The sequence below is a fragment of the Carcharhinus amblyrhynchos genome, chromosome 24 (genome assembly GCF_965287045.1).
Source record: "Carcharhinus amblyrhynchos chromosome 24, sCarAmb.v2.hapA, whole genome shotgun sequence".
Lineage (NCBI taxonomy): Eukaryota > Metazoa > Chordata > Chondrichthyes > Carcharhiniformes > Carcharhinidae > Carcharhinus > Carcharhinus amblyrhynchos.
The window spans coordinates 39,075,457-39,103,409 of NC_137347.1; the positions used below are offsets into that span (position 1 = coordinate 39,075,457).

General features: G+C 44.6%; 1 protein-coding gene across 1 annotated transcript in view; it reads right to left on the reverse strand.

Moving 5' to 3' along the window:
* nkain1 (sodium/potassium transporting ATPase interacting 1) overlaps positions 1-27,953 on the reverse strand; it is a 552,359-nt gene that overhangs the window by 56,370 nt on the left and 468,036 nt on the right. The window contains exon 4 of the mRNA XM_080211300.1: positions 10,379-10,576. Within this exon, the coding sequence (XP_080067426.1) occupies positions 10,379-10,576 (198 nt within the window). The remainder of the gene's footprint in view (positions 1-10,378; positions 10,577-27,953) is intronic.

Below are 27,953 nucleotides of genomic sequence, written 5' to 3' on the forward strand. Positions count from 1 at the left end.
CTTTTAAACAAATCAAACTGAGAATAATTGTCTGCTTTTTATGCTTTTCTCCTTCTCCTGCCTTGCTCACTTGTCATCAATTCTGTTGATTCTTTTTATGACAAAAACACACTGCTGGTGGGACCAGCGAGGAAGTGACATTGAGTAAGTGACAAGCTGCATCGTATAAGCAAACTGAAGTTGTAAAGAAATAGTCACAAAAGTGTTGGGAGTGAGTAGCCCGCTTGGCCAATATATTTAATTCAGCACCACTAGTGTTGGTCAGTACCACACTTTGATATCTCAGTAAATCAACAGAAATGGGAGGCATAGAACATAGAACATAGAACATTACAGCGCAGAACAGGCCCTTCGGCCCACGATGTTGCGCCGACCAGTTAAAAAACAATGACCCACTAATCTAAACCAATCCCTTTTCGTCCATAAACCTATCCACGGATCTCTTAAACGCCCCCAAACTAGGCGCATTTACAACTGCAGCAGGCAGGGCATTCCAATCCCTCACCACCCTCTGGGTAAAGAACCTACCCCTGACATCCGTCCTATAACTACCCCCCCTTAATTTAAAGCCATGCCCCCTCGTGCTAGCTTTCTCCATCCAAGGAAAAAGGCTATCACTATCCACCCTATCTAAACCTCTAATCATCTTATATGTTTCAATAAGATCCCCTCTTAGCCGCCTTCTTTCTAGCGAAAACAACCCCAAATCCCTCAGTCTCTCCTCATAGGACTTCCCCTCCATACCAAGCAACATCCTGGTAAACCTCCTCTGCACCCTCTCCAAAGCCTCCACATCCTTCCTGTAATGTGGGGACCAGAACTGCACACAGTACTCCAAGTGTGGCTGCACCAGAGTTGTGTACAGTTGCAACATGACGCTGCGACTCCTAAATTCAATCCCCCTACCAATAAACGCCAAGACGCCGTATGCCTTCTTAACAACCTTATCTACTTGATTCCCATAGTGGTTAGCACTGCTGCCTCACAACTCCAGGGGCTTGCGTTTGATTCCCAGCTTGGATCACTGTCTATGTGGAGTTTGCATGTTCTCCATGGGTCTGCATGGATTTCCTTCGGGTGCTCCAGTTTCCTCCACAGTCCAAAGGTGTGCAGCTTAGGTGCATTGGCCATGCTCAATTGCCCCTTAGTGTCCGGGATGCATAGGTTAGAGGGATTAGTGGGGAAAATATGTGAGGTTTTGGGGATAGGGCCTAGGTGGGATTGTTGTTGGTGCAGATTCGATGGGCTGAATGGCCTCCTTCTGCACTGTAAGGATGCTATGAAATCAAATTAACAAGAAGGTTCAAATCCTCCCTAAATCTTTCAAGGCAATTCATTGGTCGGGTTCTTATGAAATGAAGCTTTGGGGAAATGAAGTTAATCATGTATTCATTGTTCCTGAGTCTCCATGGACATTCTGACATTGCAATCTTTGGGCCTGCCTGTTTCCATGGGAATGATTGCTAGGCCTGAGGCAGACTGGTTATTGAGCCCAGATATTGGGCATTCTTGGCACCTCATTCTGGAGAAGGATTTCGACATCAGCTCAGTGCAAGGCCATTGGTGAGGGAAGGGAGGGAGGAGGAGATCAAAGGGGGAGTCTTCGGAACTAGAAGAATTGCAATTTCCAGTTCGACAGTCAGGTTAATAAATTCACACCTTTGGTAGCTTTAAAGGTAGGGTAGTACTAGTGAGAGTGTAGTGGGAGTGAGAGGGTAGTGGGAGTGAGAGAGTAGTGACAGAGTAGGGAAAGGGTAGTGGGAGTGAGAGGGTAGTTAGAGGATAGTGTGAGGGTAGTGAGAGAGTAGTGAGAGAGTAGTGAGAAGGTAATGGGAGGGTAGTGGGAGTGAGAGGATAGTGGGAGTGAGAGGGTAGTGCTCTGTCAGTCAGCTCAGATTTTGTTTTTGAGTCTCTGGAATGGGACATGAACCCACTGTCCTCTGAGTCAGAACTCAGATCACTGAGCCATGGCTGTCACTATTGGAGGCAGGACCCTGTATAACATGGTATAGTGGTTGTCCCTTTAAGGACAACACAACAGAAGAGGGTCACTTGGCTTTAGGGACCAATTGGGACTGAGAGTGGGTGATCACCCCAGGGGGCGGAGTCCTCCCTTAGGCAGAAGGCATCTAGAAGATATGTGGAGACTGGTGCAGTCAGAGCCTGCTACAAGCCTCTGTACAGTTTTTCCTAATTAATAAATACTTTAAGTTTTTCTGGCGAAGTCTATGGATATTCATCATTACACAAGGTTTCTGAATACAGCTGGGCTGGTACTTAGTTATCCAAGGCAGCTCAGTTTGGCACAGGGGACCTCACAAAGTTAGGAGCCCTTCCTCTTCTGGCATGGACTATGGACACTTCTTCTTCTGTCCTTTTCCAATATGAAGTACTGCCAGCTCCTTCCCTTCCATTGATAAACTGGGGGTCAGTTTAGCTCAGTTGGCTGGACGGCTGGTTTGTGACGCAGAGTGACGCCAACAGTGTGGATTCAATTCCCGTACCGGCTGAGGTTATTCATGAAGGCCCTGACTTCTCATCCTTACCCCTCGCCTGAGGTGTGGTGACCCTCGGGTTAAATCATCACCAGTCAGCTTTCCCCTTCAAAGAGAGAGAGCAGCCTATGTTCATCTGGGACTATGGTGACTCCATCTAACTACACACCTCCCCACGGAGAAATATTAGAAGCTTCACCAAACAAAATTCCCAGAATGAATATTTGCTTCCCAACTCCCAAGTCCAAGGTCTCAGAAGGTCAATCTTATCTCTTTAACACTTTAAACTTTGCACTAAAAATGAAGGAATGAGCTTATCATAGGATAATACAGCACAAAGAGTAGAATTTTCTACCCATCACATGAGTACCTACAAAGGTCTATGCAATCCCACTGCCTACGCACTGTCTACGCGGTCCCACTGCACTTTCAGTGCAGTTACTTGGTCTTACAAGGTATGGATTTTGACTGGACGTTGAAGGTGTTGGCCAGTTGTTGCTAGCTTTGCAACTTGGCATTTCTGTAACAGAATTATCCAGCCCTGGGCACACAGCCTTCCAGCCCTGGCAACCTGGTATTCGAAGCACTGGAAACTCTACAATATTTTCATTTGGATTTAGAATATGTGGATGTGTCCAGTTTGAATTCTGTTGATAGAGACTTTATAAAAGGCTTGTTACTTCGTTGGTAAATGTAAACCAGAACATCTCTCACCACCCATCTCCCCCGCCTCCCCCTCTGCGCCCCCGCCCACCCCACTCCACCTCCCCCCCCCACCCCATCCAAATTGACAAAGAAAGGCCACGGAACCACCCTCCCCCACTGCCACCTATCCCTACTCTCTCTCCACCCCAATCCTTCCTTCAAAATAAAAATATGGCACCAGAGTGAGAGGGAATGTTGAGACATCCCCTTTAAAACCACCTTTTACCCTCACTCTGTGCTCTTAAAACTTAACTCTCGCTCTCATAAACTCTCTAATAACGTTATTTCTCTCCACCTGATCTGTAACTGCAACTCAATATTCTGCACCCTCTCCTTTCCTTCTCCCCTATGTATTCTATGAATGGTATGGTTTGTCTGCAAATCAAGCAAGAAACAAAATTTTTCACTGTATCCCAATACTCGTGACAATAATAAATCAAATCAAATTCAACCCTTTGAAAAATTATTTAAAAATTGGCCTGCCCAATCCCGCCCAACTGCCCAAGACAAAAGTTTTATGGTTTGGGCAGTGTGTTATCAGAGTCAATTGGCTTGGTCACTGGTCTAATTGACCTATTGGTTACCTATTTAAACATGGTGGGCAAGTTGCCAATTTCAGCTCCCACCCACCCGCTGTTGAGTTGAGCTCAGGGGTGAGTGAGAAAGTTATGGGCTGGATACCCACCCTATTTTATGTGCCCCCTGCCAAAAGCACACCTAGTGGGGGGGGGGGGGGGGGGGGTGGGCACGAGAAACACAAAATGCAGTCCAAGGTCACACTAAGACATAATCTGCAGGCTCCTGAGAGGGTAGAGATGTGTGGATGGCATATCATGCTTCATTCCCTCACTGTTTAAATGTTCCATTTACAAAAGAATGAAAGAGATTGCCTACTTGTCATGGTTATCTGTAAAGGTCAATGTCTGCCTTGAGTGATGGAAAAATATAGACAGAAAATGGAAGAATATGTGCAGTGAATATCAGAACTTCCCCATGGCTACCGCTGATATCAAGGCAGCAATCTCCCACCCAGATTGTCAACTGATAACACAGGTTCGTTCCGCAACAGATTTACAATATATTTGTTGAATAATTGTTTGCAAATCGTAACACGTACTCAAATATTTGTGCAGGTTGAGTATCTAACTTTCCCACTCATCCCTGAGCTCAACTCAACAGCGGGTGGATGGGAGCTGAAATTGGCAACTTGCCCACCACGTTTAAATAGGTAACCAAAGGCCAATTAGACCAGTGATGAAGCCAATTGACTCTGATAACACATTGCCCAAACCATAAAACTTGGGCAGTTGGGCGGGATTGGGCAGGCCAATTTTTAAACAATTTTTCAAAGGGTTTAATTTGATTTGATTTATTATTGTCACGAGTATTGGGATACAGTGAAAAATTTTGTTTCTTGCCTGATTTGCAGACAAACCATACCATTCATAGAATACATAGGGGAGAAGGAAAGGAGAGGGTGCAGAATTTAGACTTGCAGTTACAGATAAACTGGAGAGAAATAACATTATGAGCAAGCCACTCAGTTCGAGCACTGTTAGGGATAGGCAACAACTGCTGGCCTTGCCAGCGAGGCTCACATCCCAAATGGACTTATTATGAGCACAGTGATTTACAGAATCCTAAAACAGTGACAGCAGAAGGAAAGGCCATTTGACCCATTGTTGTTGATTCTTTGCAAATCAGCTAGCCGCACTTCCCACCCTTTCCCTTAGCACTGTGTTAGCGACAGGAGAGAGGTTCACTTAAACAACCCCAATTGCTTCTCTCACCCCGAAACCGAAAGGTGTTTTGATTTGATTTGTCTTCCCCCTTTATAAGCAGCGGCACATTTCCCAACCCTTTGGTTTTCATGTGATCATTTTGCCAGGTGCGGAGAGCTTTCCTCTTCTTGTCGATGAGGTCTTGGATGATGTGACTGTTTTTGTTGAACCAGTCTCGGTGTTTCCTGGTCTTGTTGCCAATGGTCACAGTTCGAGGTGATTGCTGTCTTCAGCCCTTCCCAGTTTCCCTCCACTCCATCGGGATGAGCACTTTGGAGATTTTGGTGAAGGTGTTGTTGGGAATTCACCAGCACTCTTAGCTCTTGAAGCCACTCATTGTTGATTTATTTTCTGAATTGTTTCTCCATCCTCCCCTGTTTCTGATGGAATTCGATGGACATTGAGGGTGAGCCAGTGGTCTGTCCAAACAGATTGATTAGGCGACGAGGAGGATGTCTTATGATCTCAGGATCGGATGATGACTAATTTAATCATGTGCCAATTCTTTGATTGTGGATGTCTCCAGGAAGTCTGGAACTTGTCTTTTTGGCAGAACAGCGTGTTAGTGATGACAAGATGGTGTACTGCACATTTGGTGAGCAGGAGAACTCCAATGGAGTTGCAATTCCCAATTCCTTCCTTTCCAGAGTTGGGAATCCTTTCCAACCCTGACGTTAAAGTTCCCAAGGAGGATGGTCTTGTCTTCCTTAGAAATGAGAGTATTGTGCTCAGGATGGAGTAGAAGCTTTGTTTGAACTCATCATCGGCATCAAGGGTTGGGGCATAGATACGACAGTTGCCTGTTGGATCTTGGCAAGTTGTAGACGGAGGGTCATGAGATGCTGGCTGACGCTGACAGGATTCTCCAAGAATCGGTTGACAAGTTTGTTCTTTATGGTGAACGAACCACCTGGGCTGATTCTTGGGTTTTTCACCCCAGAAGAAGGTGTAACCACCGCCATCTTCCCTCAGCTGCCCTTCGCCTGTTCTTTGGGCCTCATGCAGGGAACAGCGCTTCCGTGTTAAAGCGTCTGAATTCACAGGGAACAAGGGCAGTTCTCCATCCCTGTAGATTGTTTTGCTCATTATGCGCAAGGATTTGTACATTCCAGCTTCCGAGAATGAGCTTAACTTTGATTTTCTGACTGCTGGTAGGTGGTCCTGCTGGATCTGGTTTTTCAGCCAGGTTGCAGATGGAACAGACTATTTTTAGGGCCTTGCTTCCAGCCTTCTCCCCATGTGGGGTGAGCAGAGTGGATGCTGAAGTGTTGTTCAGCTGTGAGGAAAGCTGCCAAATCATTCTCTGTTTCTATACCAAGATTGAGACTGAATCAAACTCCACCACCTACATACCCTGGTCTGACGTGAAGGTTTTCTAGATCTCATGGTCCTGTCCCCGTCATCTCTTGCCGATCACCACAGAGCTTGTCTGTGTGGGGGGTGTGCTGGTTTCCTCTCGGTAGGCGTCTGGTTCCAGACTTCTTTTAACGTGGGCATGCTGTTGCACATCACAGATACACAAACATTGACAGAGGGTCGGTCCAGTGCCTCTGGCAAGGGAACCTCACTGACTGGGTGCCTCCTTGCTGCTGCAGTCTTCATCCACCATCGCAGCCACTGATACCACGTAGGTATCTTCCACCTGGTTCACCGTTGAGGACTTGTTTTAGATTGAGCTTTGTCTGCCCTCCTGTGACCTTACCATCATGCATGACCCTGCTGGAGCTCTGGCTTGAAACGCTGGCTCTATTCTCTCTCCACAGATGCTGTCAGATCTGCTGAGATTTTCCAGCATTTTTCTGTTTTTATTTCAGATTCCAGCAACTGTAGTATTTTGTCTATGAATAGGAGTCTGACATAGGTGTCTTTGTTATCTAGGTGTTCCAGGGTTGAGTGCAGGGCCAGGGAGATGGCGTCTGCTGTGGACTGTTTGCAGCAATAGGTGAACTGTAGTTCCAGATTTTCGGGGAAGGTGGAACTGATTTGTGCCATGACTAACCTTTTGAAGCACTTCACAATGATGGATGTCAGAGCCACCAGACGATAGTCACTAAGGTACACTGCCTGGCTTTTCTTCGGTACTGGGGTGATGATCATCTTCTTGAAGCAGGTAGGGACCTGAGATTGATGCAAAGAGAGGTTGAGGATGTCTGCGAATACCCTCACCAGCTGGTCTGCACAGGATCTGAGTCCTTGTCTGAGTACCCCATCTAGGACAGTTGCTTCCCTTGGGTTGGCTTTTGGGAAGGCTGCCATCTGCAATGGTGAGCTCAGATACAGGTTTGTCCGAGGCTTCTGGAGTGGAGGGGATGCTCTCGCTGACCTCTTGCCCAAAACAGTCATAGAATGTGTTGAGCTCATCAGAGAGGGATGCATCGGAGCCGGTGATTTTACCTGCTGGCAAATGCCTTTTTGTATTGAAGCAAAAGTTGGAGAGTGGGTACCTGCATAGCTCCCTCTGTTATAAAGTTCTCTCCCCCTCACTTACCTGCTGCTCATTTCAAACTGCAGGCTCTATTCTCTCCCAACTCCAGCCATTTTCCATACGGTGCCAGCCTTACATTTGAGCCCGGAAGCAAGATTCAAAAGGTGCAAAGGAATATCCAACTCCTGATCCATAGATATTTCTGGTTTGTATAGTTTCGGCCATGCCAGATACTACATTGACCCAAAAGCGATCTTAATCTCTGAGGTGTATTAGATTTGAGTTATACAAAGCCACACAAAGCTGGTGATAAAGGGTAGCTGGAAATCAATTCTGAGCAATTCTCCCATTCTGAACATGGCAAAATGCAAATGACACTTTGATGTGTTTGTCTCGAGAAGCAGGCTTTACATAAATATTGCTAAGTCTTTATCCTTGTTCCTGCTTTGAAATGCATCCTGTCCTGATTTTGAACGTCTAAGTAATGTTTCATGTCTACCCAGAACCTACTGTGTTTAACACGGATTTCTTCGGCAAAGTTTTTTTTGTGCTTTTGGCCCAAATAATAATACAACAATTGTATTATTGTAATACAATAATGTAATATTACACTATTCTTAATTGTAATTATTGTAATTACAATTATTCTTATTTTGCATAAATCAAATTGCATGGCCCATTACAATTATTGATGTTCCACATCTGATTAGTGGTTCAATAGTAGCCGTTACTTCTGTTTTTTCTTAGGATTTGTGTGGCATTTCAGGAAAGTAGTCAGACTTCTTTATTAGCTATTGTTCACATCACAAAGGGACTTGTTAGGACGCTTTAGGGGGCATTAAGAGTTGACCAATTAGTCTGGGACTGGAGTTCCATTCTGACCAGAGAAAGGAAAGATTTCTAATCTCCTTCACCAATGGATATTCATGAATCAGTTGTACCTTTTAAATGATCGGGGGAGGCGATGGCCTGGTGGTACTATCACTAGACTATTAATTCAGAAACTCAGCTAATGTTCAGATGACCTGGGTTCGAATTCTGCTGATGATCATGAAACCATTGTCGATTGTCGGAAAAACCCATCTGGTTCACTAATGTCCTCTAGGAAAGGAAATACGCTGCCCTTACCTGGTCTGGTCTACATGTGACTCCAGAGCCACAGAAATGTGGCGGCACAGTGACTGGCATTGCTGCTTCACAGCGCCAGGGACGTGGGTTCAATTCTGGCTTGAGTCACTGTCTGTGCGGAATCTGCACATTCTCCCCGTGTCTGCATGGGTTTCCCCCGGGTGCTCCAGTTTCCTCCCACAGTCTGAAAGACGTGCTGGTTAGGGAACTGACCTGAACAGGTGCCGGATTGTGGTGACTAGGGAATTTTCATGGTAACTTCATTGCACTGTTAATGTAAGCCTTGTGACTAATAAATTTTACTTTACTTTTTCAATGTGATGGACTCTAGCTGCCCTTTAAAATGGCACTCAGTTCAAGGGCAACTAAGGATGGGCAATAAATGCTGGCTAGCCAGCGACGCCCATGTCTTATGAATGAATAGAAAAATATTCTGCAGCTTTTTTGTTTTTTTTTTCTAATTCACCCAAATTATTGAATTGTTGAATATTTATTGAATTCATCTTCAAACTTTCTAAGTGAGATTTGAACACAGATCCTCTTTATTGCTTCTTCATGGCTATAGCAACCATACATTTGTGGCCTTGATAGTCTAGACTGGACCATTACAATGCTCGTGTTACTATCATCTTGAATCACACAAAATTACAGATAACCATATCTCACCAGCTTTGTCTCATTTAGACACAAATGGCGTTTCTATAAATAGTGATTAAGTGAGTGAAGATTCTTTTGTTTTTTGACCTGATGGCTTTTACACCCAAAACCAAATTGTCTTCATAACTCCAATTTATTCATTTTAAAATGTGACCATTTAAGATGTTTTTATACTTTCTTCTCTTTTCAAGAGTCTCCATTAAAAGGATTGTTTTAACATCTTTCTATAATCAGTTTGGCCAATGCTGTTTTGTTGTTGATTGATAAAGAATGGGGGAGAGTAGGACGAGTGATTCATTCTCTTTCCCAGTGGGAATGGAATGCATGTTCTTGGCATATTCCTGCGACAATAGTCAAGACTCCTCATGCTAAATCTTACTTCACTCACACTTTCCCAAGATCTCCAAACTAGAACTCTTGATGCCTGTCAATATTTCAAAACATGAAGTTTGGCATCACCCTAAACACTGATTCCTTATTTATGTAATTATCTCCCTTGTTCTCAACATAGGAATGAGGAGTCAACATAGGCCCTTTGAGCCTGCTCTGCCACTCAATCAGATCATGGCTGATCTCTCCCTGGTCTCAAATCCACCTCCCCACCTGTTCCCATATCCCCTTATTTTCATATTAGAAATTTATCCATCTCCTTCTTGAAACCATTCAATGATTCAGACTCCACCGCACTATCTTTCTTCCTTCTCTCACTTTTAAATTTACCGCCTCTCAACTGATGACTGTGACCTCTTTTTCGAGATTACCCCACAAAAGGAAACATTTGGTCTACATTTACTTTATCAACCCCTTTTAAAATTTTATATACCTCGATCAGATCCCCTTTCGTCCCTCTAAAGTCCAGCGAGTACAAGCCCAAACTGTTTAATCTCTCCTCATACATTGAACCTTTCATCATCAATCTGGTGAACCTCCTCTGAACTGCCTCCAATGCCACCACATCCTTCCTCAGATAAGAAGGCCAAAACTGGACACAATACCACATATGTGGCCTCGCCAACATCCTTTACACTTGCAACACTTCTTTACCTTGCAAGCCTCTGGCCCAATGGTTCTCAATTGTCTACTACGAACTAAGTCCCATAAGCTTCTCAAAAGTTGAGATGAATGTGCCCACACTTGGCAACATATTTTGCCTTGAATTGTGAAGGGAAACTAAATCAACACTTAACTGCAAGGAGGATCTGTAAGGAACTGCTGGTGACTTCAATGTACTGGTAGTCGAGTAGGCACCCTGTCACTGTGATAACATGGTGGTCTTCAGGAGCCTGGTCAGCAGAAGTCACCTGGGTCGCCACACAGCCTGGTCCATTCTGCATCCACCACGAGCGATGCAGAGATGTGTTGAAGGTCATGACAAAGTCTCTGTCCTACAAATAAAATACAACCAAGTTCATTAGCCATTAAAATGTCTGGGGGAATATTAAGCGCCAAAAAATAAATCCCATCGATAATGAAGAAGCTTGAATTATTCCTACTCGCTTTCACTAAATTGATGGGCGGTGGAATTTCACTTCTGAATGTGTCAATTTCATGAACCAATAAATTGTTTTAGTCGAGGAAGTGCTGCCTCGGGTCTGAGAGTGTGAGCACTTAACATAACCATCTTCCCTTTTTTCTAAAAAGATATTAACTTCATTTACTTGAAATGGATTATTATCTCCACTTTTCCAATCCCTGCCCATCCCCAGGCAGTCCATAGCCTTTGTGTTGTTGAGTTTTAGTGATCCCTGATGGTGCTGTTGTTGTTGTTTTACGCTAGGCAGTTAATCAAAAGGTTACATATGAAGACACTGCATGTCCAGGCCAGAATGGAAATGACTGGTTCACATCCCCTGGAGGCTACATTTTTAAAATAGGTGAGGATTAGTTTTGTACACAGAATTTGCAATTATTCTTCAAGCACTGTCATTTGCTGGATGCACGATGGCACAGTAGTTAGCACTCACAGCACTGGAGATCTGGGTTCGATTCTGGCATTGGGTCACTGTCTGTGTGGAGTCTGCACACTCTCCCCATGTCTGCATGGGTTTCCTCCGGGTGTTCTGGTTTCCTCCCACATTCCAAAGATATGCAGGTTAGGTGGATTGGCCATGATAAATTACCCCTCAGTACCAGGAGACTAGGAGATTAGCCGGGTAAATACATGGGGCTAGGGGGAATAGGGCCTGGGTGGGATTGTTGTTGGTGCTGGCCCAATGGGCTGAATGGCCTCCTTCTGCACTGTAGGGATTCTGTGAGTCTATGAAATGATCTTGCTTTTATGGGGCACTGCTGTGGTGCTACTATAAGTTCTGTTTTCAGTGATTTGGAGATTGTTTAAATAGACTCTGTTTGCTTTAAGTTAGTGATTGCTGTAAATCCTATTGTAAGTCTTATCCTGCCTTCAACCCATTGACTGATGCAGCTGTGTCATTATTTACTCTGTGCTACATATTCAAATTTAAGCTCAGTTGAATTCTGCTTAACTCTGGGAGTTCATTCACAATAAGCAAAGTTTAATGTTTAAAGTTTATTTATTAGTGTCACAAGTCAGCTTGTATTAACGCTGCAATGAAGATACTGTGAAAATCCCCTATTCGCCATACTCCAGCGCTTATTCGGGTATACTAAGGGAGAATTTAGCCAATGCACCTAAGCAGCACATCTTTCGGACTGTGGGAGGAAACCAGAGCGTCTGGGGAAACCCACGCAGATATGGGGAGAACATGCAGACTCCACACAGACAGTGACCCAAGCTAGGAATCGAATCTGGGTCCTGATGCTGTGAGGCAGCAGAGCTAACCACTAAATTTGGCAGGCATTAAAGGGAAACAACCTGATTTTGCAGAAGCATTTTAATTTCTGTATAAAGAAAGGTTTGCTCCCTAGCTGTGTGCACGTAATTAACAGTTGCAGCAGATTCTGGCTGAGGAATCTAGAACATTTAGCACAGTTTCAGGAGAAGGGGCCAATCATTGAGGACTGAGAGGATGAGGAATTTCTTCACTTCCTGGGTTGTAAATCTTTGGAATTCTCCACCCTAGTGGACTGTGCATTCCCTATCACTGAATATATTTAAGGCTCGCACAGACAGATCTCTTCTCTCTTGGGGAACCAAAGGATAGGGGAATGGGCGGGAAAGTGGGGTTGAACCCGGGATCAACTATGATCGTATTGAACGTGGGAGCAGAATTGGCAGACCAAACCATTGTAAGATGTTTTATGCCTCACAAAGAGATCCTGAGTCTTGTATAGTTTAATATTAAGGCCGGAATTACCTGGCCGTTGATGCCAGCAGGATTATTGTGTTCCATCAACAACATACCCCTTCCCGCTGGTTTTCCAGCGGAATAGGGTGGCTGCAATGGGAATTTCCATTGACAATGATGGGACCAGAGAATCCCGCTGCTAGTGAACAGCATGTCATCTCCCACTACTGAGAAACATGTGGCTGGGAGGCCAAAGAGTTCCACCCTGGTAACACATAACCAGACACATATATACAGAGTGTGGTCCAAGCTAGGAGCTGTCTCCACACTTGCTTCTACACATGTCTCTGTGCAGTCCAAAACTCAAGCTATGTACTCCTTTTCACCACATTGTGTGCAGCACTATACCCAGCCCCACATCAACCCTTTCTAGTATTGACAGACAGAGAAATCTGAGCATACATGTCTGCCAATCACTGAAAGTGGCAACGCAGGTGAATAAGTTAGTCATGTTTGCCTTCATTGGTCAGAGCACTGAATATAAAAATTAGCAGATCATGCTGCAGCTATACAGAACATTGGTTAGGCCTCATTTAGAATATTGTGTACAATTCTGGTCACCACACCACTACAAGGATGTGATGCTTTGGAGAGAGTACAGAAGAGGTTTACCAGGATGTTGCCTAGTCTGGAGGGTATTAGATATGAGGAGAGGTTGGATAAATGCGGTTGTTGGAACAATGGAGGTTGAGGGGTGACCTGATAGATGTTTACAAGATTATGAGTAGCATGGACAGGGTGGATCGTCAGAAGATTTTTCCCAGGTGGAAGAGGCAATTACTAGTGGACATGGGTTTAAGGTGCGTGCGGAAAAGTTTAGAGGAGATGTGCTTCTTTTACACAAAGGATGGTGAGTGTCTGGAATGTGCTGCCTGGGGATGTGGTGAGAACAGGTACAACAGCAGCATGTAAGGGGCAACTAGACAAATACAGGAATAGGATGGAAATGGAAGGATACGGACTCCGTAAGTGCAGACAGTTTTAATTCAGGCAGACATCACGATTGGCACAGGCTTGGAGGGCCAAAGGGCCTGTTCCTGTGCTGTACTTTTTAAAATTCTCTTTGTTCTTCCTATGCCAGACTCTTAAACTACAGAATGGTCTGCTTTTGCTTCGATTACTTATGTTTTTATGTTTATTTCTTTCCCCTAGAATCAGTGGCCGGAATCTTATCCCCTGGAGATGAGAAAGGAGGTTGGAGGGTCTGTGATTTTCGTCTGTGAGTCTCTTAAGTGGTCAATTAACGACCAATTAATGGTCTCTTCACAGCAGGGGTGCCTGCAATCATCTGAGCTCCAAGCATACCTGCCAACATGCGGACAGCACGTCTGATAAACTGCACTGGATTACATATTGTCTTCTGGGGGGGTTGTCCCTCAATCTGCACTAATGTGTGCATGAGTGAGGACATTGACATGGGTAGCGGGATAGCTGCTAACAGCTGTATCTCTGCCAAGCTACAGACCTCCCTTGCCCCCTCAATCCACTCTGACTCTCCGGGATCTCCACACTTGGGGTGTCCCTCTACAGCACTCAGCTTTTCCTTGGGTTGAACCTGGGATGTTGTTCCAGCAGCAGCCACAGCCTACTCTGTGGCGCTGCTGAGTGCGAGAGCTCCTGGTCTCTGGTTGGTGGGCAGCTCTAGGCCCAGCGGGAAGACATTTCCTGGGGTCTTCGGGTTGGAGTGAGGCCTGCTGCTGTCCACCTAACAGCCTGATGGGCAGGAGATACGGTGGCCCTTCATCCTCAGAGTCAGTACGGGTGCCTTGCTGCTTTCTCAGGCAGCGAGTTGACACCCGCTGAGGCAGGAAGATTTTGCCCAGTGTTCAGAGTATAAACAGACATTGGTTCTTAATTAAATCAGAGGTAATGTCATCTGGAGAGGGAGATGAAAAGGTGGATAAGGTGACTTATCTCAGTTTGTTTCTTGATCCATCTGTCAGAGCGTAATCCACAGATACATCTGCAAAAAAAATGCTAATTGGTTCCCAAAAGTCTGGCAGGAACTGTCCAAATGTACTGAGGTAAACTGCTGCAGTGTGTAGTTTTCTCTGCAAATTGGCTCAGGCTTTGTCAAGCCATATTGTGACACAGCACCCAGGAGTCAAACATTATAAATAGACACACGCTATGGGCAAATGGATTGCGTCAACTATATCAGGAAAACGATGGATTGCAGAGTCCATTCTGTGTTTATGTGGAATGTGAAAATGTTTCCACAATATTCCATTGCTATCTGTGCACCAGCGATGCTCAAGGTCTGAAACTTAATAGGAACTCAAGCAGTTACGAAACCCCCTTACCAGGTGCAATCGAAGGGCTGTGTTGTACTCAAACCTGACAATGCCTACAGGCACAGTCAGACTTGGATTCTAAATGACTTCAAAACACTTCCAGTGATGCACAGGCACATGATGGATTTTAAACTCATCCAACACCTATCCTCTGAAAGTTCAATGTTTTTCATATGCTAAAGAATTTAATAATTTAAATAAAGCAACCTAGATTTTGAGGTTAGGACCCTAGAACTCACTACCTAATGGCACGATGGGAATACCTTCATGGTTCAAGAAGACTCACTGTCGCTCTCTCAAGGGAAACTAGAGATGGGGGTTCGCTCGCCAATGATGCACACTTCCTGAGTCAAACCTAATAGCCAACTGCTCATATAACAATGATAAACGCAACATTAACTGCTGTTTCATAAAACAACAGCTTTATGAAAAGGGTCAGTCATGGCCTAGTGGAATTACTGCTGGACTATTAATCCAGAAAGTCAGCTAATGTTCTGGGGATCTGGGTTCGAATCCCACCACAGCAGATGGGGGAATTTGAATTCAATAAAAACTATCTGGAAGTAAGAATCTACTGATGACCATGAAACCATTGTTGATTGTTGTAAAAACCCATCTGGTTCACTAATGTCCTTTAAGAAGGAAATCTGCCGTCTGTACTTGGTCTGGCTTATGTGAGACCCCAGAGCCACAGCAATGTAGTTGACTCTTAGCTACCCTCGGGTAACTGGGAATGGGCAATAAATGCTGGCCAGCCAGTGACGCTCATGTCCTACAAATGAACTTTAAAAAATACAAGCTCAGGAAGTGAATGTGAAATAACTCATCAGAGGCCACTGTCCCTTCACCAGATTCCCTTTATTTACTCCTAAGAGTGCTTCAGGTACAAATCCAGAGTCTCAGTAGTCCTCGCTATGTACACACACACAGGCAATCATTACCTCAGTCAGGGAGCCCAGACACAAGGTGCCCAGCTCCTGGGCCTTGTTGAGGTCATTACACCATGCATATGGTAGAACTTAGAGCAACCTTACATGTCATGCACTGGGAATATGCTATACGTGGTTTTGGAGAATTTAATAAACTGTAGTCTTATTGAATATTTGCACAATGTAAACTACAAAGTTGTTGTAGTCACAGGCAGTTATTTTGCATACATTTGATAAATCAGTTTTATTTTCTCACATTCTGCTGCTATCTTGAGCCCAACCAGCTGAACCTAATGAATCCTACTCGTGACGGCCATCTGATGTTATACATTTAATACCAGCGCCATACACACTGCAACGTCATATACATAGAACATAGAACACCACAGCACAAACAGGCCCTTCAGCCCCAAGTTGCGCCGATCATATCCCTACCTACTAGGCCTATCTATAACCCTCAATCCCATTAAATCCTACATACTCATCCAGAAGTCTCTTAAAAGACCCCAACGAGTTCACCTCCACCACCACTGACGGCAGCCGATTCCACTCACCCACCACCCTCCGAGTGAAAAAGAGGGTGTATTATCTTGAAAGGATTTAGCCTGATCACGTCAGCTCAGCTAGTCATTGATATGCAGCATATCTCTCCAGATGGCTACGGATTAGGATTGCCAGCCCTGGTTGGCCATATTTCTGGAGGTTTCATCACGTGGCCTCTTGCTTTCAAGCTCAGCTTCCACCTTGGTGCTTTTGGTCGATAAGCATGTCCATCCTCAAGGCACTCCACCCTGCTGTCACCTCATGGGGCTCTAGGCCCAGGTGCCATATTTAAAAGGAACCCAAGCAGCCTGCACTGTCCATTCTGCTTTGACCTGGTCACTGCTCCAGCCTTTCCCCTCCTCCCTTCCTTGGTCATCCTCCACTCAGGGTGCACGGCCACCATCCGGGCTGGGATTTTCTGGATTGGCATCTCCACCTGAACAGAGTCTTTGCTGCCCAATTACTTGATAGGACTTATGGAGTAAGGACAAAATCAGGAGTCAACACATCAGGGGGTCAGTGAAGATTCAAGCATGGCACGGTGTCACAGTGGTTAGCACTGCTGCCTCCCAGCGCCAGGGACCGGGGTTCAATTCCCGGTTTGGGTCACTGTCTATGTGGAGTTTGCACATTCTCCCTGTGTCTGCTTGGGTTCCTCTGGGTGCTCCGGTTTCCTCCCACAATCCAAAGATGTGTGGGTTCGATGGATTTGCCATGTTAAATTGCCCCTCAGTTCAGAGGACTATTTAGGGTAAATGCGTGCGGTTATGGGGATAGGGCTTCGGTGGGTTTATGGTTGGTGCAGACTCGATGGGTTGAATGGCCTCTTTCTGTACTGTAGAATCCTGTGATTCTATGACTGTGGGACCATTGAAGAAGCAAGCTGAGAAGAGGTTGAAATGGTCTGGTCACCCCTTGCAGAGAGAGAAAAAAATGGAGGCGAATAAGTGGTGAATTTGGGATTATCAGGAAGAAGGAGAAGATGGATAGATGCGGGGTCAAGAGACTTAAACACAACGGGATTGGGAAGAGGAATGGGCAGTTGACAGGCGGATATGGAGAAGGATAACCTTTCAGAGCTGCTGTGGCCCCCAAACAAAATGGTTGAAGCTAAAAGATTTCCAATTGTATGATTTTTAACTGTCAGTCAAACAAACTGTGTTGCAATGTTCAATATTTTAAGAACTAATAAACAAAAATACAAAAATAAGTTATTCAAAAACATTTTTTATTGCCTCTGTGACATTTTTCAAGGAATTAAGGGATCATGTTGTGTTTGTCCATAGATCTCTGAAGGCCGAAAGACATGTTTGTGGGGTGGTGAAAAAGGCATATGGCACTCGCGCCTTTACCAATCGAGGCACAGATCACAAAAGCAGGGAGATCATGTTGGAGTTGTGTAGAACTTTGGCAAGGGCACAGCTCAGGTATTGTGTGCAGTTCTGGTCACCACATTATAGGAAGGATGTGATTGCACTGGAGGGATTGCAGAGGAGATTCACCAGGATGCTGCCTGGGATGGAACTTTTAAGTTATGAGGAAAGGTTGGACAGGCTTGGGTTGTTTTCGTTTGAGCAGAGAAGACTGAGGGGCAGCCTGATTGAGATGTGTAAGATTATGACAGACATGGACAGAGTGGATAAGGAGCAGCTGTTTCCCTTAGCTGAAGGGTCAGTCACGAGGGGACATAGGCTCTAGGTGAGGCGCTGGAGGTTTAGGGGGGATGTGGGGATAAGCTTTTTACCCATGGGGGGTCTGGAATGCGCTGCCTGAGAGGGTGGTTGAGACAGATTGCCTCACATCTTTTAAAAGTATTTGGATGAGACCTTGGTACGTCATAACATTCAAGACTATGGGATTAGATAGGAGTTCAGGTGTTTCACGTGTCAGTGCAGACTCGATGGGCCAAAGAGCCTCTCTGCACTATGTGTTGCTTGCTGAGTTCATTCCTGGAGTTAGAATGTATTTATAATGGTTGTTTCGTACTTAACTAAAAAACTTTTGATTTAAAAATAAATTCTTAAAGGCTTAAGACCAGGAAAAGCAGAACAATAACATTTAGTTAAGAAGGAGGATCAGGGGTCGACTATATTGCCTCTCCAGCCTGTTCAATGAGATCATGGCTAATCTTCAGACAGTATCCTGCCCTATTTCCCCAGTTTATCTGAGAGAAATTTTAAAAAGGGTTTGTTAGAGAGCTCAGCTCACAACTGAAGCCAGGTATACAGCCTGATACTCACTCTAGACTTAACTGGCCCCTGATGCACTTTAAAATTCAAATCATGTCCATTCAATATTGTTTTTTTTCCATCCCCTTCTCTTAATGAAGCCATGGTATCTTAGCGTTAGGTTCGCTGATGACAGTTTACAACGTGCTAGTGTAAACTGACTAAACGCGCATCTACATGTTTGTCACACAGAAAACATCAAATATGTAAGGTCCGCTGCCCACTGTCCACATCGCATGCTCTTCCCTGACACAAGTTTCATGAAAAAGTGTGAAGTGACTATAGGTTCGGCCTTCAGTGGCCAGAGGACCAGCAGCAACTGTAAATGTGGGAGTTAGTTAGCTCAGTTGGCTGGATGGCTAGTTCACAATGCAGAGTGACATGAACAGTGTGGGTTCAATTCCTGTACTAGCTGAGGTTATTCACGGGGGCCCCGCCTTCTCAGTCTTGCCCCTCGCCTGAGGTGTGGCAACTCTTGGGTTAAATCACCATTTTAACTACTCCGATGAAAAGCCTACGGTCATCTGGGGCTAAAGTGGCTTTGCCTTACCTCAATGGCGGATTACAAGATAAAACTACTTGAAATTAAATATTGTGAATACATATTTTTGGGGCAATGTACTTGTCAGTGGAACCAAAGGAGAAAACGCTGGAAAATCTCAGCAGGTCTGGCAGCATCTGTAAAGAGAGAAAAGGGCTGATGTTTTGAGTCCAGATGACCCTTTGTCAAAGTTTACAGATGCTGCGAGACCCGCTGAGATTTTACAGCATTTTCTCTTTTGGTTTCAGATTTCAGCATCCGCAGTAATTTGCTTTTATCCACTGATCAGCGGGTTATCAAACCAAATCAGGGAATGCTGGAAAATCTCAGCAAGTCTGACAGCATCTGTGGGGAAAGAACAGAACCAACGTTTCGAGTCTAGATGACCTCATCAGAGTTCTGACAAAGGGTCATCGAGACTTGCAATGTTATCTCTATTCTCTCCCCACAGACGCTGTCAGACTTGCTGAGATTTTCCAGCATTTTCTGTTTTTGTTTCAGATTCCAGCATCTGCAGTATTTTATTTTTATGTCAATGTGTTGTCGGGGGTTCTGCCACTTGGCAAAGTAGCTCTCTGAAGGCATTTGGAGCCCAAATCTCTCAATAAAGCTGACTCACCATTATCCTGTTTAAACCATGCACCACTGTCTGACTTAGACAATAAATAGCGTGCATCATAACCATTGGCTAACAAAGAATAACAACCACTCCCATGAAATGCCTTCCTTTCTTTAGGTTTTTAACCACATGCAAACATTAGGGTGTTGCTTATATTACAATTTGATTTGACTGTTGCCCCATGTAACGGAATTGGGTAGGAGAGATGTTTGATATGAGTAACAAATCTGTGAATATACCACAATATAGATAGAAAAGGACCCAATGTTCTCTCTAGCCCTGTCCTGTATGGTTGCTGTAACCTAGCATCATAATGGAGGCTGACATGTGGGGCAGATGATGGCAAACTAGTAATGTCATTAGATGGGTAACTGGCCCACAGCTTACTGCTCTGGAGAAGTGTTTCCAAATCTCACCATGGCAGCTGATGGAATTTAAGTTCACTCAATAAATCCTGAACTCAAAAAAGTTGGTTTCAATAATGGTGGCCCTACAAATATTGTCAGAAAGATGCATTTGGCTCACTAATGTCCTTTAGGGAAGGAAATCTGCAGCCCTTACCTGGTCTGGCCTCCAGACCTACAGCAATGTGGTTGACTCTTGACTATTCTTGAAATGTTCAGTTCAAAGGCAATTAGGGATGAGTAACAAGGGCCCCGAAGTTGGACACCATGGGGGTAGTGTCGACCCCAGGGGCTGCCGGAGAGGTGATGTTTTCAAGGGAGGAAAGGAAAATCAGAGCTTGCGAATCTCTAGTTATAATAGGGAAGCAAAATGACATGGAGAATATAAACTCATCTCCAGAGTAAAACAGTCAATGCTCTGATCTTAAGAAGAAAAGTGTAATTTGATTGGCAAATAGATTTCAATATTTAGCTATCGATCCAACATTTGTTGTTACTGTGCGAGAGGCAATTATGGGCTCATTAGAGGCAATCGAATAATAAACAAATAGAAATCAATGCAGGGCAGTGTTGTCCTTACATAACTTTGAAATTAACCCCAAAAATCTCACAGAGCTGCACAAGACAGCTTGTTCTAAATGCTGGAGTAATGAAGATGTAAACGTCCAATGAAGACGGGCCTTGTGCCTGGATCCTCGGTTGTATATTCCAATTTGGAATAATATTTATTATGCTAGCTTGGACAGGATGCTCTGTGATATTGCCCATGGTCACCCAAGACTTTTAACTCTGGACCACTTAGTTACCAGTAAAATTGAATCAATCGTTAGTCAACTGAAGGCCACCATTGTAAATCATTGTGATCCCAGCAGTTTAAACGTAATTATGTAAAAAAATCAATACGCTCTCAGGCCATCCACAAATTGTACGTGATGTTTTTCCCCTTTTGTAGCTCTCATGACATTACAGACAAAGTCAATTCAACCGAACTCCCCACTGTGGAGGGGATTGAGTAAATCTCCAGTTTGACCACCTTGTCCAACATTCCTCACCGCTGATTTCAACAGAGTAAAATTTGTGCTGCACCCAATCTCATTAGTTTTCCAGTGGGGCGTGTTTAGTTAAAACGGACTCTTTGGGAATTTCTGTCACTTACTGCTCCTGGAGAGTTCTTCCCAGTTATGTTCACCTTCAGAAGCAGCTCTGTTGGCAGCAGAGACCTTCAGCCAAGGCCAGACCTGGCGAAGCTGAGGCCACGTACAGAACTGGCCATTTAATTTGACTCCCACCACCAACCCCAAGGAAGAAACAGGCTTGTATTTACGCAATGACTGGATATTTCTCTGAGATGTGACCCAATGGTGGAACAATGAGAATCAGCGGTGTGCAAAAAGGCCAGAATTCTAAGAATGCAGAAATCTCAGAGAGTGATTGGGCTGCAAGACAATGGACAGAGATGTACAACAGTGAGACAGTCAGGTCAGGGAGCGGGGAGAAGAATGTACAGTCAATGTGGTTGGAAGTAGGGGGCTTGTCAGGGTAGGGGGATGGGAGTGGCAGCGTTGATGATGGAGGTAGCGCAAAAATCCTTTGAACTTCAGAGGGAAATGGCCCATCGAAGACAATTGGGTACAGACTTTCAACCAGTCACCACATCTAATTCATCATCCCACTTCACTTTTCTCTGCACTCTATTTTCCAATCATTATTTTCCTATTCTCAAGTCTCTTAGCTGTTTGATTTCTTTCTTCACATATTGTCGCAGTTATTTATTTCCATTTTTGTCTATGAAAGCATCTCCTTTACTTTCTTTCCCTTGGTGTTTAATTATCTCTACTTCCTTGCTTGTACATCAATAGGTTGGTGTAAAAGATACTAAAGTCTGATGTATGTACCGACCGACTCAAGAACTGCTTCTTCCCAACTGCTGTCAGACTTTTGAATGGACCTACCTTGCATTAAAGACGTGCTGGTTAGGTGCATAGGTCGTGCTAAATTCTCTCTCAGTGTACCCGAACAGGCGCCAGAGTGTGGTGACTAGCGGATTTTCACAGTAACTTCACTGTAGTGTTCACGTAAGCCTACTTGTGACACCAATGAATAAACTTTAAACTTTAGGCATAATTAAGGGTTCCATGCACCCCGAACATACTCTCTTCCATCTTCTTCCATTGGCGAAAAAAGACAGAAGTCTGAGATGACGTACCAACTGATTCAAGAACAGCTTCTTCCCTGCTGCCATCAGACTTTTGAATGGACCTACCATATATTAAGTTGATCTTTCTCTACACCCTAGTTGTGACTGTAATGTTACATTCTGCACTTTCTCCTTTCCTTCTCTATCTACCTGCAAGGTTTGTCTGTATCATGCTCAAGAAGCAATACTTTTCACTGTATGCTAATACGTGTGACAATAATAAATTAAACCAAAACAATTTTGGCAATGTGCCTCCTTTTTTCATTGATTGTACAAGTTCTGTATTCCCAGAAGACTATTTGAATAGCTTTTAAGGCAAAGTTAGATGAGCATATGAGGGACAGAAGGTTAAGGGTGACACGATGGCATGGCGGTTAGCACTGCTGTGGAGTATGCACATTCTCCCCGTGTCTGTGTGGGTTTCCTCCGGATGCTCCGGTTTTCTCCCACACCCCAAAGATATGCAGGTTAGGTTGATTGGCCATGTTAAATTGCCCCTAAGTGTCAGGGTGATCAGTAGAGTAAATCCATGGGGTTATGGGAATAACGCCTGGGTGGGATTGTGATTGGTGTAGGTGCGATGGGTTGAATGGCCTTCTTCTGCACTGTAAGGATTCTATGATTCTATACCGATCGGGCTAAGATGAAGTAGGGTGGGAGGAGGTGCTTATGGAGCGTAAATGCTGAGGGAACCAGCTGGGCCAAATGGCCTGTTTCTGCTTTGCGCGCTTGATGTAGAACTCACAGTAAGACTACTCTGTGAGAACGGGGCCTGTGCTTCTCTGTAATGCTAATACTGACAGGTTAAGTTATTTTACTGGATGTGTCAAACCATCCCACGGGCAGATGAAAGGTCTGCATGTTCTGGGCTTAACGCTCAAGACAGCCGAAGCATTGTTTCCATAGCAACCGAACATCCTCACGTCCAACTATCAAGCCGTTTCGAAAATATAAACCGACTGCTCAAAGACTTCTAAAATATTTAGATGTTTTTTTTCCCCTGCTGAATTCTTGCAGCAAAGAAAATCTCAGGACCCAGCCTGCAGGCCCTGCTCCCTCCTGAACCTGCCCTCGAGGTGACCCCAGGTTCAGACCACTTTAGGGATTCATCCCAAAACTGTGATTCTTCCACTGAAATTGAAATGACATTTACTTCTGAAACCGTCCAAATGTTTTGAAGCCGTCTCCCCCTCGCAGGGTGAGGGGGTCAGCCATTTTGGATTGAGACGAGGAGAAGGTTTCTTCACTCGGGAAGTTTTGAGTGTTTGGGATTCTGGATGGTTAGTTCTTGAGTATACTCGAGGCAAAGGGTGGAATTTTCTGGCTGCACTCGCCGCCAAAACTGGAAAATCCTGTATGATTCCCGTGGCGGGTGAGATAGGAAAATTTCCCTCAGAGATTTTTGAATCTAAAGGAATCAAGAGATATGGAGACAGGATGGGAAAGAAGAATTTATGTGGAAGGTCAACCATGGTGAATGGCAGGGCCAACATGGGGACCAAATGGGCCTACCCCCCCTGTTCCTAGTTTCCTGTTCTTAACATGACTGTCACTGAAGAATGGATGCATCCCATTCCCATTTCTCTCTCCCATGCTTGATATTCCTTTTGACCATTCTGTTTGTAAAGACTCATTGATACTGAAGGAACGGAGATCCCCTCATAATACAAAGCCCTTGAAGCAAATCAAAACAAAAAAAAAGAAACACTTTGAAGCTAAAGAACAAGCATTTTGTATTTTTACACAAGAGCGTGCTTCGAAACGGCTAATGATGTTGTAACATCGAGGCCTTGAACACTCCTTCGATCCACGGCGCGGCAGAGCAAAGCCATCAGGGGACCTGTCAGAAACGCTTGCAACCCTGCACCTTTCTCAATCAGCTGCTCAATCAACTTTGACACAGCATTGTGAACAGCCTTTGTGGACAGCTTAATAACAAGTCAGGTGATGCAGAAACCAGTGCGTTTAACTTCTGTTTCGAGGAAGGTCAACAGAGTTCAAGGTCTGCTTGGTGAGAAGGAACGTGGGAAACTGTACTCAAATTCCTCCTTCAGTTCTGGAATTCCCTCTCAAACTCTCTTTCTCTCTTGCCCTCCCACCTTTATCTATCCCTGAAAACCTATCTTTTTGACAAAGGCTTTACCTGTTCAGGATTTACCGGGGAGTTGGTTTAGCTCAGTTGGCTGGACGGCTAGTTAGTGATGCGGAGTGATGCTAACAGTGCAAGTTTAATTCCCGTACCAGCTGAGGTTATTCATGAAGGCCCCATCTCCTTGCACCTTGCTTGTGTGCTCACCACCAGTCAAAGGAGAGAGCAGCCCATGACCATTTGGGACAATGGTGACTTTACCTTTTATCTGACATCTATTTTATTTTTATTTGCTCATGGAATGTGGGCACCGCCAACATCTATTGCCCATCACTGAGGGCACTTTAAGAATCAACCACATTGCTGTGGATTTGGAGCCACAAGTAGGCCAGACCAGGTAAGGGTGGCAGATTTCTATCTTTAAAGGACGTTAGTGAATCAGATGGATTTTTTTTAATGACAGTTGACAATGGTTTCACGATTAAACTTTTAATTCTCGATTTTTATTGAATTCAGATTTCACTATGAGATTCGAACTGGGTCCCCAGAGCACTACCCTGGTACTCTGATTTACTAGTCACTGCTTCCCGATGACTCAGTGTCGAGTTCTACTTGATAACCCGTCTGCAGAGCACTTTGGGATATTTTGTTACTGTGTTAAAATCACCATAGATTGCTGTTCATGAAATTAAAAAAAGTATCTTCAATTACTGATAAAAAATTGAAATATTCTGTGCAGGACACAGAAGTTGTAGATCTATCGAGTTCAACAGATTTCTGCTTTGTAGTTGACTGGGCTAAATAATTGCCTGCTGTATAATAACTTATTCAAGGGGAAAAATGAAATATTAAATGATAAACCAGCCAAAGCTTGAGATCAGAGCTGCTAGCATTGGCTCTCCATTTTTTTGGAATGTAGAAGGTTGTAGAAATAAAGAATGAAGTAAATCAAGCAAGGGAGACTTACTGGTGACAAGTTTGGATTTTGAAAACTCTGACGGAGAAATGTTGGGGGTTCCATTAAGGGAGAAGCTCCAATTAAATTGGTTTAATTAATGATAAGAATATAATTCCCTCTTTCCAAAAAAACAGAGGGCCAATGCTAGCAGTTCTGATCTCAAAGTTTGGCTGGTTCGTCATTTAATATTTCATTTGTCCCCGTGAATAAATTATTATACAGCGGGCAATTATTTAACCCAGTCAACTACAAAGCAGAGACCTGTTGAACTCGATAGATCTTCCTCAGACTTGAAGCACTTCTTGTACTTTGCTAGTTTACAGCATGATGTAGCTCATTATTAATCTATCCACAAAGGCTGCACTTTCTCAAAGTTGATTGAACTTAAGGTCAGGTAATGTGAACATACACAAATCACGTACAGGAATTAAAAGACTAAATTCTCTGCCCACCATGAAATTAAAGTATTCTCAGGATTCTGGAGAAGAGCAGGGAGAGTGAGATTATTGGATTCAAAGAGACAGTGTGGGCATCATGGGCCGAACAGTCTCCATTCTGCGCTATAGATTCTATTTGTTGAATTCCTGTGTTTTTTTTAGTAGGCAAAAGAAAGATCGACTTATAGTTTTATCACACCTTTGACAACCTCAAAATGCTACAGTGCAGAAGGAGGCCATTTGGCCCATCAAGTCTGCACCAACCACAATCCCACCCAGGCCCTATCTCCATAACACCATGCATTTACCCTACTTAGTTCCCCTGACACTAAGGGACAACTTATCACAGCCAATTTATCATCTGCACATCTTTGGACTGTGGGAGGAAAGAGGAGCACCCAGAGGAAACCCGTGCAGTCATGGGGAGAACATGCAGACTCTGCACAGACAGTGACCCGAGGCCAGAATCAAACCCGGGTCCCTAGGGCTGTGAGGCAGCAGTGCTAACCACTGTGCCACCGTGCTGCCCTTCTCAAAGCCTTTCACAGTCAATACTTTGGAAGTGTATTACGGAATCTTCCGGACCCACCAGCAGTGGGCGTTTGACGGCGAGAGAACCTAATTTGACGTGAGGTCAAAAACCAGTTTCCTGTTTGTGGAATGAACTTCAGTGATTCTCTTTTCAGGACTTTAAAGGGGGTTAGAGGTAGGTTGGCCTTCCTGACAATGTCTATTGGGAAGTCCCTTTGCATGCATTAACGTATCTGCAAGCTCATTAAAAGGCCAACCCACCAGAATTAAGCTCCCACCCCCACTAATATCCCCACCAGTGAGGAAGTAGAATGTTCACATTTACAACAGCATATAGGAGGTACCTGGCATGGTGACTTCTTCCATGATTAACAGTGAGTTCCTGCTGCTTTGCCCCCTGTAAGGAATGTCTATAAATGCCAACCCATTCTGAGATTGAATTTTCCAGTCCTGCCTGCCATGGGAATCGTGTGGGATGGAAAATTTGGTGGACCATGCTGCCATCGGGTGGGAATTTCTGGCCTTGGGGTGCATGCAGCTGGAAAACCCCAGCCCCAATAGTGGCCTTGCATCCTGAGTGAAGGATGGCCAAGGAAGGGAGGAGGGGAAAGGCTGGAGCAGTGACCAGGTCAAAGCAGAAGGGACAGTGCAGGCTGCTTGGGTGCCTTTTAAATATGGCACCTGGGCCTAGAGCCCCATGAGGTGACAGCAGGGACAGCAACATCCTCTGCCCCGCACTTCTGTGTCTGCCACTGAACTTAGACTCCACAGCAGAAGGTTCTGGCCATATTCACTGAGTAATGGAGAAAATGTAGAAACCAATATGTCAACAGCATAATCCCACAAACAATAAAGAGATGTTACCGGGTCATCTGTTTTAGGTGTTGGTTGAGGAATAAATATTAGCCAGATTACTGACAGAAGTCTCCCGCTCTTTTTTGAAAAGCACCATGGGATTTTTTTTACGTCTTTCCAGGAGAGCAGACAGGGTCTCCGCTTAACATTTCATTTGGAAGATGGCACCGCTAAAGGCGCAGTACTTCCTCAGTTCTGGCAATGGAGAGTCAGCCAAGAACATGTGATCATGTGTCTGGTGTGGGACTTGAGTCCATTGGTGCTGACAGTCGGGGCCACGGGAGCATTAATGATAATGTGGCGATCCTGGCCACTTCCAGTAAAGATCACTGAACAGTGTTAAGCAAGACTTCTGGCATTTTGCCCCTCCTTCTTTGTTTGAAGAACATGGAGGCCAGTTGCAGTGCCCGTACAGCTGCAGTTCATCAAGCAAAGGTGGTGAATTAAGGTCAGTCTCCGATGTGTGACTAGACTAATTCCAACTGGTGACTTTGACATCTAGAATCAATAAAATCCAATTGGCCCTCATAGAGTCATACAATCATAAGATTTCTGATGTGGCTACAGGATGGGAAAGATAAGTGCAGAAGGAAGCCATTCAGTCCATCGAACCCACACTGACAAGAATCCCACCTAGGCCCTATCCCCATAAGCCTATGTATTTACTCTGCTATTTCCCCTGGCACCACGGGACAATTTAGCATGGCCAATCCACCTAACCCACACAACTTTGGAGTGTGGGAGGAAACTGGAAAACCCCGAGGAAACCTACGCTGATATGGGGAGGACGTGCAGGCTTCCACAGACACTTCATAAAAACCATAGAATCCTACAGCGCAGAAGGAAGTCATGCTGCCGATTGAGTCCACGC